Raw genomic sequence first — 18,066 nt, 5'->3', positions numbered from 1 at the left:
AACTTCTCAGTTCTAAAATCCAGCAGAGAAGGAAAGACAACTTTTTTGGTAGCAAAGCAAAAGAACTCATTAATGGATTGTCTATGCCATTACAGAGGAAGGTTACTGAAGACCTGAACAGCTTTTATAGCAATATGCTTCAGTATCTGCAAAAAAGATATGATGTGACAGATGACAATCCCTATACATCCCTTGCAGCATTTTCTCTGCAGGAAGGGATTGAGTTCAAAGATTTTGAAAAAAGCCATAGAAGTGTTTCAGCTAAGTGAAAATTTTGCATTGATGACCTGTGCGAGGAGTTCAGCAGCCATCGAGATTACGTCTGCAACAGTGTGAACAGATATGGTGATTATGTAGCAAACTGGCTTACATTTCTTTCTTCAGTACCTGAGCATGATGTACCAAATATTTCCAAAGTGGTAGGAGTTTTGTTTAGCATCCCTGGCTCAAATGCTTTTGTGGAGCGAATCTTTTCATTCATGAAAAGTAAGTGGAGTGACACAAGAAACAGATGCTCAACAGATTTAATCAAGGCAGAACTCCAGGTGACAGTGAACTATGAAAGCAAGTCATGTTCAGAATTTTATAAATTTTCAAAGGGTGATGTTCAATTATTAAAAAGTGCTAAGAGTTCAGTGAAATACAATTAACAGAATCTGATCGACCAGCCCTTGAAAGTTATAAATATGTAGTATTTAATATTTGTGTTCTACAAATATTTTGTGCATTCTATAAATATGTAATAGGGCTATGTAATATTTGTTTTGTTCTATAAATGTGTAGTAGGCCTATGTAATACAGATGTGTAGCAGCATTTTGTAAGTTATGTAGTATGTTGATTATGTATATTTTATAGCCTATTAGTTGTGAAAAATATCGTTATGAACAAGCAACGAGACATCACTCCTTTTTTTAGTTTACAAAATCTGGCAACCCTAAGAGGAGTGGTCAGCTTCACGCTCCGACCGCTTTACTTTCGGGAACAGCTAACCATTGGATAGGCAGTTGGGTGGGCCCATAAATTTTTACCGATGGCGTGCCCAATGCATAAATTTCTTTATTTTCAAAAGCAACGCACTAATAGCAAGACGTAAAAAGAGGAATTCATATTGTAGTCCTCTGTAGTTATTACCATTGGCGTCGGCAGAAGGGGGGGGGAAGCCAGACATCTGTCTTCCCCACAGATTTTTATACAAACATAAAAACTGGAAATAGGATGAAACATAACAAATATATTTTTTCTCTTTGGCGCTACAGCCCCAATTTGGGCCTTGGCCTACCTCCATGAAACTCTCCGTTTCACTTCGGTTTACTAGATCTTAGATATTCGGCAGGACTCCTTGGGCAGGTGATCAGCTCGTCGCAAGGCTTCTACCTGTACACAAACACAGAAAAACGCACATACACACACAAACACCAAACATCGATGCCCTAAGTGGGATTCGAACTGACGATCCCGGCTTCAGAGCGAGCGAAGACAGTGCATAACTTAGACCACTTGGCTACTGTGACCGGCATAACAAATACTAGTAAGAAAAATTGGAAGTATTAAAAACATATAAGGTAAAACTATCCCTGCAACAGGCCATGAAGGCCCATAGGGTCGTGAGACGTCGAGGTTCCCATATTTTCCCTAGACAATCGGCTCACAGATGGCGGTGAGGTTGTCAGCCTTACGCGCGGCCGCCCTTTACTCCCAGGAAGATTCCTGCTAGTCATTTCTGTTAGAGGCTGAGTCGACCCCAGAGCCATAGTGCGGCTGGAAGGACGAGGTAAATCGAAAAAAAAAAAATCACCTCATCAGGACTCGAACCCGCGACCTTCCGGTTTGTAGCTTACACCTTTTATCCTGAATACTTTGAGATCAGCGAAAATATTCTTAAACGCCTTAAACATAAGTTTGTAAGTAAATTGTGTAGCTGCAGCCACTCCCCTCCCTATTGAATGAAGAGGTCCTGGAAACATACACGACACTTTGTGGCCCGATAGGTAACTATCAACGTTTCGGAAACGCTGAAGTTGGGGACATGCTGTTTCTAGACGCCGGTACCCACTTGCCGGACTATAAATTGCGATACGGAGCGATATGAATGTTCACAACAATCATAACCTCAATGTTACGAAAGCATTTGTTATCAGTCCAGATGTTTCTGATACTTACGCTGAAGTTGCTGCAGAGAGCTGTACCGATATGTGTGGTAGTAGGCGACATTATCGTTGCTAACTACTTTGGGCTGTGCCATCTTGACATATGTTTGTCATAGAAATTTACTCTGAATATCACAGATTCGCACGATATCCACTGGTAACACGATCCTCTTTCAGCAGCGGTAAATAATTACATCCTTGTATAGTCTGTACAGTTCCTACACATTTTGCAAAAGCTCGAATTCAATATCCCCCCCCCCCAAATTGCACGTCCACATGAAGGCAATTAATTGGATACCGACCCCCCTTACGCTGGTATAACTCACAAACTGTTGTTGATGATCACTGCTACGCGACTCGGAACTCCAGTACGGCAGGTTTATCTTTCTGCAAGGTAGTATTCACGTGTCGTTTGTCACTGAATGTTATGTAAACACTTTTTTTTTATTATTGTAGACACACAGCACATTAACTCTCTGTCCCTGAACAGATGTGAGTAGATCCCAAATGAACGACCCAGAATATATTTACTTTCAGCTTAACTTCGGATGTTCTCATTATGTTTATTTGATCTATTCACGCTGTTTGCAGTAGTCATTTGGGTATAGAGTCGTTATTGGTACGGCGTGGTATCCGATAAGACACATTCACCAGCTCCGAGATGTAAAAACAAGTTTTGAAATAAAAGCAACGGCGATGTGACGCATTTCTGGCGCCTTATTGGTGTCCATCCAGATTAGTCAGTTCCTGAATCTTTAACCTTTGACTCTGTCTTATACATAATACACCAAGTGGGGCGCAATTGCGAGGACTTGCAGCTTCGAATTATTTTAAAATCAGTCGGAATACTTATCGATTTGTGAGACAAAGCAGCACAAAGATTAATTCTATTTGATCATCTCGAAAACCACAAGAATTACAGAAAAAGTGAACACGACATAAAACGTGCCCCTCTTTTCTCCCGAAACATTTTCCACTCCGATGAACATTCGGCGAGTTACGCTCAAGATGTGCGCGCAGAAACCCGCTTGGGTCGTCGTCATGTGAAGTGTCCGGTACTGTCGTCCTGCTTTAACCAACCATGGAATATGCAGTAGTGAAAATCTCAGCGGTTATGAAGCTGATACATTCACACACGCAGAGAGACGTGATGAAGGCCACAGATACATTTTTATATAATGTCGATGCCATCCCGCCAAAAGTGATGTTATCTACGGCAAGATCTATATCTTGTGATGTGAATTAGTAAGACTGCTTTCCATTCGTACACTTTAATCCTCGTCTGCGCTTATCTAAGAAGATATGACTGATTTCACTGTCAATATCATAACATCTAACAGATAAAACTTTACAGAAAAGGACTCACACTCAGATTGAGAGACCAAAGTTTGTTCGTGTAATTAAAACAAAAAGATTGGGAACGAAGATTCAAATCACACCGAAACACTATACCGTATTATCTGGAGACCGCTTGAACAGAAGTGGCTTCCGCCCAAGAGGGGGCCTGATTTCAAAGGGCATGAAAATCTTGGAAAGAACAAAAAATATGTAAAATTTGAGGTTTTCACGGCGGTGACTATCAAGAATGCCCTCTTCTGTGTTGTGGTGCGGTGTAGATATTGTATAAACCGATGTTTAGGAGGAACGTATCGCCTCCATCTTCAGGGTATAAAAAATCTGTGATCGAGGAACCAGCGTGACCTGGTGCCTGCAGCAACAATATTTACAAGGCGCCATATCTCAGAAGACGCCATTCTTCGACAAAAAATATGGTCATGGGTCCCGAGGCGGCCCGAAACCAAATTCTGACTGTGCTGGCGACAGCCAGCAGCAATTTACCCGACCTATGCAGTCTGATTAAGGACAAGCAGGCGAAGACTGCGAAACGTCTGAAAAAATGATACCACCCCTCAAATAAAGCGTGTCTCACTTAGCCGATGATTTTCTCTTCTCACCTGCTATTCTACCATTTTTCGTTACACCTATCTCTTTGCATGAATATTTCAAAGGGTTAAAGGTCGTCCGTTGTTCCTTGTTTCAATAGATTTGTACTTATCAGCAACTTGAAAACAGCCGTGCGTGTTGCCTCCCTTATCACACATTATGTAACGCAGGTAGAGATGTACGAGTAGAACTCGCGTTGGATGCGAGGCTACGCGGGTCTGAGCTGGCCTGGACACTGCGGAGGAAGTCGAAATCAGATTCCTCGGTCGTCCGGTCAGTAGCCTAAGCTCTATACCCACTGACTAACCCTGATGTTGCACAACAAAGACCTTCATAATTCTTCATTGCCATTGCAGCAAGGTGGACGAGATGGGCGGGGAATGTAGCAAACATCACATTCGCCGAGCGACTAATAAATTTTAAAGACGGTCTGTGCTCCATGGCGTCCATCATTTACCATGCACGCACATGGAATACTATGTTCACGCGCCGTCACCATCATGATGATGGAGAATGCAATATATTCAAAGAAAACGCCTTTCACTTCGTCACTTGCCTGTGCCCATGCTGGAGTCAACGCAACGCATTGTTGTACTCCGTATGAAACATCTCTGAGGGTGTGCCATCTTCAGACAGTGAGGTACATCGTTATGTCATCATCCAGAGGCTATGGATCCGGTTCTCAGCATAAGAAGGGAACGCGGTTCACAGTATCACAGTCATGGCCAGCGAAACATTTCACCCTTTCCTTTTCGTGGCTGTACAGGAACGTTTTGTAACTTACTGTAGGTGCAGAGAGGCTGTAAACTATATTTAGGTCCCTGCTGTCATAGCAGAGCCTGATAAGGACCTGCAACAGAGTGCAGGACTGCACTATTCCTGATTGTACAGAAACATTTTATAGCTTACTGTAGGAGCAGAAAGGCTGTAAAGCTATTTAGGTTCCTGCTGTCACCGTACAGCCTGGTAGGGACCTGCAACAGTGTGCAGAACTGCACTCTTCGTGACTGTACATGAACAGTTTACAGCTTGCTGTAGGTGCAGAGAGGCTGTAAAGTTATTTATGTTCCTGCTGTCACCGTACAACCTGATAAGGAATTAAAACCACGTGCACAACTGTATTTTTCGTGAGGGTTCTCAACATATGGGTCCTAGATGGACCGAGAATATCGTCAAGATTTATGGGTGCGACTATAGACGGGGGTATGGATTAGATATTGGATCTATTGACACACTTATACATACCACTCGGAATTACAAGTAATTTCAGCACACTTCATCTCCACACTTTAAAAATCACTGCTTCAAACACTGTTTTCTAAAGCGTTCAGTGCATTCAGCTGCCGTTCCCTAGCAATGGCGTCTATCGGTGGAGATTCTTTAGCTTTTCGCTTTCAGGTTCTTCCTGTCCAGCGAATATCCCGCAACTGAACGCTCTCAATTCCCCTGAGCCGGCCTGGGGTCTTTGTATGTAGCCTCGGGGCGGACACAACAGAAAATACCACCCTCAACAATTCATCTATTGTTGTTATGAATGGTTCCCTAGCGATAGCCCGGATATTGTTATCGTGTTTATTCGTTTCCGCGGGAAAGTGTTTACCAAGCCGTTGCTCAGAAACGGTCGCTGCATATTCGCGTATTGCATAGCAACGGCTGTACATGTCATAATAGGTTATCTAGACAATTTTATTTTTTTCGATTTAATACAGGAACGCTGATAACTGAGAGACGCGAAAGCGCGTGGAAAAGAAAGTAATATGCAGCTTTCATTACATAAGAAGTCTTTGCTGTGCAATTACTTTTAGTGATGTAGTCAAGTCGGATGGTATTTGTATTGTATGTGAAGTCATTATGCAACAGTGAAACTTCTTTCGTGCGTTTATAACAACAGTTCTCATGGTGAGCGTCACAGCTGCGACCTGCGTTGTTCGTTGTCCCTGCAACTACTGTTTCAACTGGTCATAGTTTTCTGTTCCCTGTCCCGTCGTAAGATCCAACCCAAGGACAATTGTTAGATCCCACACTGCGTTTTCTCTGCTTCATAACTTAATGTACGTACATTGCGCAGTTAAATTTCCACCTCACTCCATTTCTCTTTATAACCACATTCATATTCAAGGTTCCCAACAATTGAAATAAAATTTGAAGTTCTCACAGCGGTGGTTATGAAGACCACTACCTTCTAGAACATAACGCCGTGTAATTCACTGAAAGACAACTGACGTTTCGAAGGAACATCTCGCCTCCAACTTCAGGGTCAAGATACCAGCGTGAAAGCAGGTGGCAAGCAGAGTAATCGGCTAGAGTCAGAGTCAGAGTCAGAGTCAGAGTCAGACTGCTGTCTCCATTTAGGAGAAATATTATTTTGTGGAAGTAATCGGCTGGCCAGATTATACAAATAATCTGAAATTTGGGCACTGAAATGACAAATGAGACCGGCACGAAACCCGACTTCTCTTCTTTCCCGCAAGCACAATTTTAAATCCTCAGGATTGCTCAACATTTGCTTAAACTCTTTTGAAAATTCCTTGCTGTTTCCGACAACCTATGAATCTGAAGTAGGATTTTCGAATTTTGCTTTAACTTAAAACTAAACACAACAGTAGTCTCAACGTGTAAGGTGCTCCGAGGCTCAAGAAACTCGCAACAGCAGAACAAGCGGAAACGGAACCTTCCTATGAGGCCTGCTTTATAAGTTCTGTATCCTTTATTCTCATGGACACGCAGTGGCATAGTTCGTTGAGGCAATATCCTACAAGTCGGAAGGTCTCGGGTCGAGTCCCGATGAGGTGGATTTTTTCAATTTACCTAATCCTTCCAGTCACCCCATGGCTCTAGGGTCGACTCAGCCTCTAACAGAAATTAGTACCAGGAATCTCCCTGTGGGTAAAGGGCGACCGACGCGTAAAACTGACAATTTCACCGCCATCTGTGAGCCGACTGTCTAGAAAATGCGGGAGCCTCGACGTCTCACAACCCTATGGGCCTCCACGGCCTGTTACAGGGATAGCTTTACTTTATTATATTGTTAAACATTCAGTTTTTAATAAAACGATTACACCAAACTCTGAATAATGAATTCATCTTTGTGCTTTAATTAGAAATGTATAAGCGCGTATGATTCATTTTATTTTACTTTTTGCATTTGATTATGAGTTCAACAAACTAAGGCAACTGTGTCGCGGTTGCAGCACGCTCGATAACCACTGATGGAGAGCAACATTTTACAGGTTGCTGAAAGTGTGAAGAGACTGTAGTTCTTGTGTCACCGTACAGTCTGATCGTGATTTGTAACAGTGTGCAAACTGTACTTTCCACTGACCAGCAGGGAGTGGTGTCGCGTATGTATTAATTTGAGGGGGAAGGGGGGGGGTTCGCATTATGAAAAATGTCGGGAAACACTGGGTTAAGCAAAGCGCAATTGGGTCGAACTTTCCATACTTGTATGGCGGGGTCTGAGGCAGGGGGCGGAGGAGGGGACAGTCATAATTATGGAATTGTATCGTGTTGCTTAATATGGGAAATTATATCCGGCGCCATGCAGGTCAGGTTTGACCTACGACAAGTAACATTTTCGAACAAGGCCTGAGGACTTTGTTCCGAATACAAACACAGTGTTTGTTCAGGTGACTCATGGACTTTCCTACTACGTTTAATGTGTATGTCACACTTTTGATGTACATATGTAGAGATCACGTGACAACGGTACTCGTATGTAACACTGCAATATTTTAACTACCGGCCAGCGTCTTAAATAAGCCATAAATAAATAAAAGTTGGGAAGCGCCGTATTAATATATATGTAACATTTAACTTACATTAGACTAGCCCGGGGCATGACCACGATGGGAAGAGACTTATCAGAAGTAAATAAAATGTAAAAGTTTGTGGAGATGATATATTAATACAATTGTGGGATGTCGTACGAATGAATAGACAACCACTAGTTGAACTGTCCTATAGGATTTATTGCAGCTGCACAGTATACACAGATGGATAACAACAATAGTGAACTGCTTGAACTGAACTGGTATTGAAGAACGGTAGAACTAGACTCTAGACTGTCACTTCAAGTCAGTGTATCTTCTTATGTAGCCTGGAGTCGGACATATGGAAAACGGTTACGTAATAGGTGCTGCTATTGCCGGTTACCGTGTTTACTAGTTCCCTAGCAACCGCTGTTTACTTGCTTTTGCCTAGCAACCGTTGTTTACTCGTTGTTGCTAAGCAATGACGTTTGCGTTGTCACACTTGCTTGACTGTGGGCAGTTCCTACACAATCATCGTGTTCCTGGACTTATCCATCGTCCTGTTTTTATTAAAAAAAAACACCTTTCGGAGACTGGATTCTGTCTTCGTCTTTAGGTGGAAGTCCGAAAATATGGATTAGCGCTATCGATTGGGCCCAACAGAGTAGGTTCCACATGAAGACGGAGATAGAATCCAGTCTCCGAAAGGTGTTTTTTTTTTTTAAAAAAAGAGGACGATGGATAAGTCCAGGAACACGATGATTGTATTTTTAGAAGCAGCTGGACGCTATATATAAATAGAAAAGGTCAGAGGAACGACCAGTGCATATTAAAAGGAAACTGTTGGTCCGTGAATCTGTTTCTGCATGTATCGCTATTGGAGCCGCACTGTGGCAACGTAAAGCACCTGGAATATCGTCACCAAAATGAAGGGCTCTTGAAGTAACATAATGGCGCCTCACCGCGTTGACTCCTATTTCCAGCCCTGGTCATGGTTGCTTCCCTTGTCAATATCACAGTATGTAGGAATAACACACGAAGCCTCAAGAGGGACATGTGTACACAGTTCGGATAGCCATGACAGGTTGCACTGCATCACTACGAGTCATCATGTGTTGATTTTACTGTGCGTTCAGTGCACAACAAGGCGTTGCAGCTTGTTTTTCATTGCGATGAATTCAATAACAATTCGTATGCATTAAACCAACAAACACGTGATTCCTGCGCATGCTTCTCTCACATGGCTCAAGTGAACAGCATTCATATGAAAAAAGAAACGCATTAACGCACATTTGTATTTTCCGGGCAAAGAGTTTTGCAGAATTGCAGTGTTTTTTATTTTGAAAAAATAAGAGTATATACAAAAATGACCAAGGCAATTCCGATCCGGAACTCTGTAACACAGTCTTATAAACATCTTAATCTATCATAGCGGTCGTCTCGGGATTTCTGAATATATATCTTAACTCTAAGAGCATAATATTAATATTTAGTACACATTTTTAATAAATTTAGGAATTTTGTTTATGTAGTAGCTGACCCCTTGCATTAATCTTTTTTCCTATAGCCTTAAGATCTCTATAATTGACTTTGGTATTCTTTTTTGCTGTTCCCAGACAAAATGTCCGTCACTGTTGCCCGTTGGTCCTCGTACAGTTTACAGCCCCAGAAGATACACGTTATGTTCCTCCGTTTGCGGCCCATCGCCACATTCGCAATCGGCCGTGGTCACAATGTTACGTAAATCTGTTTAGGCTTTAAGACTGGTGTGGTCTGCTCTCGTACGGTTTATTGACACGAAGGCACGACGGTTCATTCTTATCTCGCGCAAACACGGAGACGAGCCATTCCTGAAGTAGCTTTCTCCTCTCCCGTTTGGTGTTTTGACAAAAACTGTGAAGTTCTTTTTTTGTCTTTCATTTTCCACTGGGTTTTAAGATCTGCCACTGGTAATAGTAATTGCCTATCTCTGCCTTCTTTGATTGCTTGCTTTGCCTCCGAGTGAAGGTCTCTCATCAACTTCAACTCCCACCCACCTCAGCCCTTTGATGTGTCTTCGCCGCGTGTTCCGTTTCTTGATCTTGTACCAAGTCGGTAGAACTCTTTGGAAGGGATATCAGTCTATCGCAAGGCCGCTACCTGCACACAGGACAGCACAAACACAGAATAAACGCAAACAAACATCCATGCCTCGATTGGGATTCGAACCCACGATCCCAGTGTTTGAGCGGGAGAAGACAGTTCATGCATCAGACCGCGCGGCTACTGTGATCGGTAGCTTGCGATCTCTAGCGGAGAATACATGTACCAGAAGGAAAGAATCAGAAATGCATTGATTAACTAGTAGGCCAACGGAAAGTTCTTCGTCGTAACACTGCTACTGTGTATCCTCTTTGTGCGAATGATCACGCGTCATACGTCACACGCTGAGAAGGCAACTTTATGGACGAGAAGTCCCGTGTGTTCGCAGTGTTCTGAGTTAAGGCGATTCTGGTTCCAGTTTGACCTTGAAAATATAATATTGTAATGACGTAACGACGGGCCGTGGAGGCCCATTGGGTTGTGAGGCATCGAGGCTCCCACATTTTCTAGACAATCGGTTAAAAGCTGGCAGTGAGGGTGTCAGCCTTATGCACCGGCCGACCTCTCCCCCCAGGAGTATTCCTGGTACTCATTTCTGTTAGAGGCTGAGTCGACTCCAGGGCCATAGTGCGGCTGAAAGGATTAGGTCCATCAAAGAAAATCCAATGACCTCATCGGGAATCCAAAATGCGACATTCCACCTTGTAGCATAGTGCCTCAGCCAACTATGCTACAGCGTGCCCCTGCGTTAAGGTAATATACGCTGAAAAATGTTTATACACAATATTAACTAACTGAAGCCTGAAGTTCACTTAATGTGAGGGAAAGAACCCATTGAGAAAACCTTAAAACATTAGAATGGATGTCGAGAAAACACGATGACAGGGTGTGGAGACTGGATTCACCTGACTCAGGACAGGGACCAGTGGTAGGGGTGTTGTCAACATAGGCGAGGAACCTCATGACCAGCTGAGCGAGTATCAGTTTTCCGGAAAAGACTGCTCCACGGAGCCAGCCTAATTAGATCAGTAATCAAGTGACGCAAGCCCCCATTTACACATTGCAATTCTGGCAGTTGCTGGCATGACTTTACATGGATGGCTACGAAACTGCTTTCTGTACAGCGTCCGTGATTTGCAGTACAGTGGCTCCTCTGCGGACAAGACGATTGGAAACCCTGGATTCTATTTCCGACAGGGGCAAGAGAGTTTTCTCTTCTCTTCTGTGTCCCGAACGGCTTTGAGACCCAGCCTCCTATCCGAAAGGTACTGGGGGCTCTCCCTGGGTGTAAAGCGGGCCTCTCATTTCCATCCAGTGCCAAGGTTATGAATACATGGAACTATACCTCAAATCCCACCAAACGTGTTCATAAAGTGGTTTTTAATTAAGCAAAAACAGAACCTTATTTTATCTGTGAAGTTTAGTCTTAGACTGGAGCAGTGAGATGGTCAGAGCGCAGGACCTTTGGTCCTCAACTCTACGTCAACTAATCCGCATCAAGGATCCTACATAAAGTACCACTTTCATAGGGCGCATATTTTTCGAAACTTCTGTATGTGAATCTCGAAAACAGTAAGACTTACAGGAAATGTGCAGTGGGCACGCAATACAGTAAACTGTCGCTGTTCCGGTTACAGTTTATCCGGACCGAAATATGAAAAATTCTGTTCGCAGTTGGGCACGTGACTTTTAAAATACGCATTGGATTTAGGAGCAAGAGGGATTAGAGCAAAAGGGCTTTCAGACTGTGTTGAGGCCAACTGGAGAGACTAAAAACACGCAAGAAAATAAACAAGATTGGCTTGAGCTGGATGAAGGAGACCCTGGATTTCAGCTTCTGACAGAGGAAGAAATAGCTTTAGTGATATCTATTTATTTATTTTCATCAGCGCTGCCTATATTATTTTTCCCATTTACTTGTTTTCTAAGTCCTTCTTGTCTTTTAGGGATATCTTTTGTTTCATTAATCCGGATTAGCGAGGTTTTACTGTACATTTGTTCGAAACATTTTTTGTTTTTGAAAAAAAATCAGCGAAGTGAAGCGTCCGGTATCGCTGTAGGATTAAAAAACAACAGAATATGTTGACAAATTTTAGAAGAAGTAGTCATTTTGAAATTTAGTGAAAATCTATTTTGTGGTTCTCGGGCTGCCAGATTTTCTTTTGAAACCAAGGGGAACGCTTGTCCGAAGGCCATCTCTGCCCATATATCGGTGTTCCACTATCAGCACCAATTCCGCTACACAGTATATCGTAAACAGTTAATCAAATTCACGCGAAATTCACTTCGAGAGAATTCTGCGTGACGTTAGCCTCGGTTTTTAGAAACACCGAGTGATAACAAAGCGTGTTCTACGTAAGGCACTAAAATGGACGGTTCCTTGTAGAGATGCTCCACACCCGCTTCACAAATTACGCTTAAATTCGACATTACGCAGAGTTTTACTCCCGATGTATGAACTTTGTTAGTTTTATCTAACACGTGTTTTGCCGAAATGCCGTTTGTGAACCGAACGAAGAAAGCAAGCTTAATAAAGGGTAAAATTGTCCCTGTGCTTAACTAATTAAGCACTATGCCGTAAAAGTGTATGGGGGAGTGGATGTATAGACCTCGGAACTGGCTGGAGGTGAGTAGTCAGCTTCACGCCCCTGGCCGCTTTATCCCCGGAGAAAGAGCACCCGGAACTCTCTGGATAAGAGGTCGGGTGGACCCCAGTTCCGGTCCGGACGATTTGGAGAAGAGAACATTTTTGACCCTACCTGGACTCGAACTCCGACCCCTCAGTCGTCCAGCCCGTAGCCAGTCGCTAAAGCAAATACGTTACACCGGCTCTAGTAGCGTAATTGGTTGAGGCACTATGCTACAAGCTGGAAGGTCGCGGGTTCGAGTTCCAATGAGGTGGATTATTTTCAACTTACCTAACCCTTCCGGCTGCAATATGGCAATATTACCCTGAGGTAATTCGTAGTTATCCTATCCTTCCACGAAAATGTCGGGGATAATACAGTGGTCTAGACCACGGCCGCTTCCTTCCAAATCCTTTCCAATTCACAATTCACTTAATATTCTGTCTTCCAAATTTGAAAGATTCGTTAAATATCCCGTGAAAAAAAAAGCTAATCTTTCCTAGTTCTGATACAAACTGGGAATTCAATGCGATCTCTTTATGTAACTAAGAAAAAGCGAATATAAAATTAATTAATTTTTATGTGAAAATATTTCTTTTATTTCCGTCAACTTTGACGGGTCATACATTAATATTATATATACATAAATATTATTTTTTTAATTACGAATTCGTTTATTGTATAAACATACTTTTTAAAGGAGAACTTAATGTGATGGACATTTCCTACTAACACACCAACAATTCTACGAATCCGAATCAAATTTTTGTTACGCGTTTAGGGTATCAAATTCTCAAAGTCACATATCAGAACAGGAGACTCACCATTAATGGGATGTCCGTGCTTCTCACAAGTTCTGCTTTACAAAGAGACGTTTTGCAGATCTCCATACTTCACCACCGGGTCTAATTTTTTCCGCGTAGGCCTACTGTTTGGGTACGTCATTATGGTCAATCTGTGTTCACATAGGAAGTGGCTCACGTAATGCTTTGTGACTGATGTTTCTGTACTGTACTGCGGCAGCCACACAGAACGCGTCACATGAAACAATGACTGGAGGCATTTCTGCGCATTTCTGCACGAGCGCATCACTTCCCCAGACTTTCACATGGACAGGGCAGTAGGATACATGATTCTACTCACGGGCGCCACCAGGAAAGTGCTCCTGTACAGTCACGAAGAAAATCGTGAACTCTTTTGCTAGCTGCAGATACATGTTCTGAAGGTATCTACATTAAGTCCTCTTGATAAGGTAAAAAGTTAAAGTTGTACTTGTAACAGATCATGGAGGCCCAAAGGCTTGTGAGACGTCGAGGCTCCCACATTTTCTAGATAATAACCTCCCAGATGGCGGTGAGGTCGTCAGCCTTATGCGCCGGCCGCCCTTTACGCCCAGGTACATTCCTGGTACTCATTTCTCTTCTATGCTGAGTCCACCTTAGGACCATAGTGCGGCTGGACGGACTGCTGAAAATCCAATGACCTCATCGGGAATAGAACCCGCATCCTTCCGGCTTGTAGCATAGTGCCTCAACCAACTAAGTTACCGCGTAGCCCCGATAGTCTTCTTGACCTGACAAAAATGTGAATGGATACAATTTGGTTGAGGTGCTATGCTACAAGCCGGAAGGTCGAGGGTTCAAGTCCCGATTAGGTCATTGGATTTTTTCAGTTGACCTAATCCTTCCAGCCGCACTAGGCCCTGGGGTCGACTGAGCCTGTAACAGAAATGGGTACCAGGAATTAATTAAATAATTTTCCTGGGGAGTAAAGCGCGGACGTTGCGTAAGGCTTTGAGCCGATTGTCTACATACTGTGGGACCCTCAACGTCTCACAACCCTATGGGCCTTCACGGCCTGTTACAGGGATAGCTTTACTTTTACAATTGTGTATTATATTTATTTCAAGCTATTTATGGACAGATTTGTAGAACGCTGAAAGGAAAACAGACAAGACAGGGAGCTGAGGTTTTACACTACTGTGACTGCACGTGTGTCGCTGCAGCGTAGTGATGAAACTCTAAGGAGCTGAGTCTTTCTCGAGAAACTGCCAGTCGCTCAGCTGTTCCTCAGCTCCCAACATTTTATGGAACCCGAAATTTCATTACCGTGTTCACAAGAATCCTCCATTGGTCCCTATCTCGAGCCATACGAATCCCGTTCATACCACAACATCCTATATAAAATTCATTTTAATATTATCCTCCCACCTACGGCTAGGTCTTTTTAGTTGTCGCTTTATTTCTGGCTTTCCAACCAGAACCCCGTACAGATGCCTTTTCCCCATGCGTGCTACATTCCCTGCCCATCTCCGTAATGAAGCTTCGATAATGGCGAGAAGGGACGAAAGAAGATTACAGGCAGCAGACATGCTTTTTCTAGAGAGGTCAAAACGTGTACAGGATAAGGTGTTAGGAGTGGAGACAACGGTAGAGCAAGCAATCAACTATGGAGCAGTGTCGGCTATGCAAGGAAAGAGCGCCGCACGAAAGAATACCAAAGCAACTAATGAAATACCAGCCAAGGGGATGCAAATCCATTGGCCGCACTCGGGTAAATATGGATGAACTTGTGTCGCCGGACTGGCTTAGTTAATCTGGGTAACTTGGCCGTACGCCTTGGAGGAGGGCGGGACACACAATTTGTGGAAGTGATAAAATACACTTTAAAAAATCTTTAATTTCTGATACTAATATCTCACATATTCTGCTCTTCAATTTTGATTTCTTGCAGAAATCCAGCACCTGGATTTTCAGTTCGAGTGCTGGCGCCCACTAATTTGTTGGAACAATTCCTTTCAAAGTGAGGTTATATTTATTATAAAGCCTTTCTTTCCCTATACAGTGAGTACAGATATTAGGCTGCGGGCCGAGTAACTGAAGGATTCTGTATTCGATTTCCAGGAGAGCCCCGCATACAAGGAGTTAAGGGGTCTCCATCCGCGGGCGGGAAAAGCGACCGGCACGTAAAGCTGACCACTCACCTCCATCTACTGCCGAAGTTAAGTAGGCGTGCAGCTATACTTCCTCTCCCCACAAAGTCTTCATGGTGTGGTGCTTAGTCATGCACACGGATAACTGTAACTTTACCTCTCACATTAACATACATCTTCCAATAATGGGACGTAACGAATAATTTAGATGACATAAAAAAAAGACGAAAACATTCTTTTTCGCTAATGTTGCTAAATACCGAACGGAAATGGCTGATGTCTCTGGACGAGTCAGAGTCAGAGTCAGAGTCAGAGTTACTTTACGACTGGCGGTTTACCGCCAATCAGTTCGTCTTGGCGCAAAGCTCTTGAGACTCACGACCAGAGATTTTTCTTTCAACTGAACTCTTGCGATAATAGTCCTTTTGTAATATCCTCTCTGACGAGAGGATGGGGTTGTCTCTTGTAAGTATGCTTGGCCTTTCGTCATGCGTATGTATTGCACTTATAGCACGTTACCGAGTATTTTTGCTTTTGCACTGTATACACATCTTCTGTCAGTACAGAAGTCTTTGCAAGAAATCTCATTCATAGCTTTCATAAGGTTATCATATTGTGGTATGATGCCTGAAAGACGAAATAGTGAAGTCAAAGGAGACCGCCGTTGCTAGTGAACTCCTCGGTAAACACGTTTCCGCAGCAAAGAATACACGAGCCACAACAGAAGAACCGAGGGAAGACGCGTTTTCTATGAGGTCCACCCCAAAGCTATATAACAGGTCCTCAGCCCTGCGAGTGGCAGCCCGACATAGAAAGTATAAGAGGCTTAAGCTTGGCGGCGGTCAAGCATACGACCGTTCAAGTGACTAGACTGCCGCTGTAGCGGAAGCTACTAGAAAGAGGGCATAATCTACTGTACTGACCCTGGAATGACAGAGGTCCTGTATATATTTTATATACATTTATTAGCATGTTTAACATGTAAAATGTAAATATCCTTTACATTATGACAAATGACTTACTATTGCAGACAATGACTCTAAAAAAAGACAGATCCGTCGTCTCGTCAGAGAAGGCGCACCACACAAACAAGACAGAAACTCTCAAACAATAATAAATATCTGGCCATAAGATCCAGATTGGGCTCGACACCAAGACTGACTGACTGACTGACTGACCGTCAGTCGTAATGTGACTTTGACTTGCGAGTGGTAGGGAGCTACGAAAAGGGAACTAAGTGCCTTGGGGTGTAACTTGGCCACCTTGTTAATGGAGGATATAAATGCGGGAACACGGTCCTCCAGGCTGGGGGAATCCAGAATTTGAGACAGTAAAATATGATCATGAGTCCTGCGAGACTCGGACCCCAGAATGACTGCGCTGGCGAGACCCGAAACTGTCCGATAGTAACACAAATCTTGTCTTGGGCCCCAGGTGGGGCTTGACACCAAGACAGGCCGGCCGACTGGCCGCCGGTCGTAACATAATTTTGACTCTGATTAGATGAGCGGTGAAGCGGATACCGGCTAGTACGGACGTGAACAAGGAAGCTGAGGAATCTATGGAGTTGGGAGCCGTTACCAGGCCACAATCGGCGAAGATGCAGCGGACTGAGATGACTTACTGTAAGCTGTATTGAACTATAGTGTGTGCGAATTATTGACAGCATAAAAATTAATTGTGGTTACGAATTGTAAGAGCCCAATAAATCCCATTATCATTCCCGTGTATATTCACTAAATACGTGATAATATAGTACATCATACTCATATGAAACATGGGGGCACTATGCTACAAGCTGGAAGGTCGCAGGTTCAAGTCCCGATGAGGTCATTGGATTCTTTTCAATTGACCTAATCCTTCCAGCCGCACTATGGCCCTGGGGTCGATTCAGCCTCTAACAGAAATGAGTACCAGGAGTATTCTTGGGGGTAAAGGGCGGCCGGCGCGTAAGGCTGACAACCTTGTCGCCATCTCTGAGCCGACTGTTTAGATCAGGGGTCTCCAAAGTTTTCGAAACGCGGGCCACATTAGGTAATTCAGCACTTTCAACGGGCCGGATAAAATGAGAAAGTAATAACTCCAGGTATATGAGTTTTATTGAAAGCACAGAATTTCATAAACTAAATACAAAGTACGTGAGAATAAATTATTGTATATTAATGACAACAGACAGTAGCAGCAAATGCTCATATTTTCATCACAAATTATAATAACACAATTAATGTGAATGATGGAACTCTTTTTGCATTCTTAAAATCTGATTAAATTGAGGTTCAAATTTTGAAGCGCTAATTACAAGTAGCGACTTTAAATGTTCATCGGATAAATTTGCCCTGTATTTCGACTTGATGTACTTCATCTGGGAAAAAAGTTTGTTCACACAGATATGTCGTCCCAAAAATGGCGATAAATTTACAAGCAAATTTCTTTAAATTTGGAAATTGCTGAGTTCAGAAATTTATAAAATTCGATCAAATTTCCTTCCTTGAATTTGTCTTTTTTTTTCCTTGGCACTACAGCCCCAGTGGGCCTAAGCCTACCTCCATGAACTTCTCCGTTCACTTCGGTTTTTCTAGATCTT

The 18,066-nt window shown here is 43.1% G+C and overlaps 1 protein-coding gene across 2 annotated transcripts in view; it reads right to left on the bottom strand.

Moving 5' to 3' along the window:
• Window positions 1–13,576, bottom strand: part of LOC111871540 — a 43,102-nt gene extending 29,526 nt beyond the window's left edge. The window contains exon 1 of one of the 2 annotated variants that reach the window (XM_023864710.2): window positions 13,375–13,576. Coding sequence is in view for 1 of the 2 variants with exons in the window: in XM_023864708.2 (XP_023720476.1) it covers window positions 2,162–2,243 (82 nt within the window). In the remaining variant the exon portion in view is untranslated. Of the gene's footprint in view, window positions 1–2,161; window positions 2,546–13,374 lie in introns of those variants that run through there. The other variant, XM_023864708.2, reaches the window with a different exon arrangement.
• Between the last annotated feature and the right edge of the window lie 4,490 nt (window positions 13,577–18,066).

The sequence above is a fragment of the Cryptotermes secundus genome, unplaced genomic scaffold (genome assembly GCF_002891405.2).
Source record: "Cryptotermes secundus unplaced genomic scaffold, Csec_1.0 scaffold989, whole genome shotgun sequence".
Classification (NCBI taxonomy): Eukaryota; Metazoa; Arthropoda; class Insecta; order Blattodea; family Kalotermitidae; genus Cryptotermes; species Cryptotermes secundus.
Note: the sequence above shows the minus strand (reverse complement) of the source record. Positions and strands in the feature narration are given on the sequence as shown.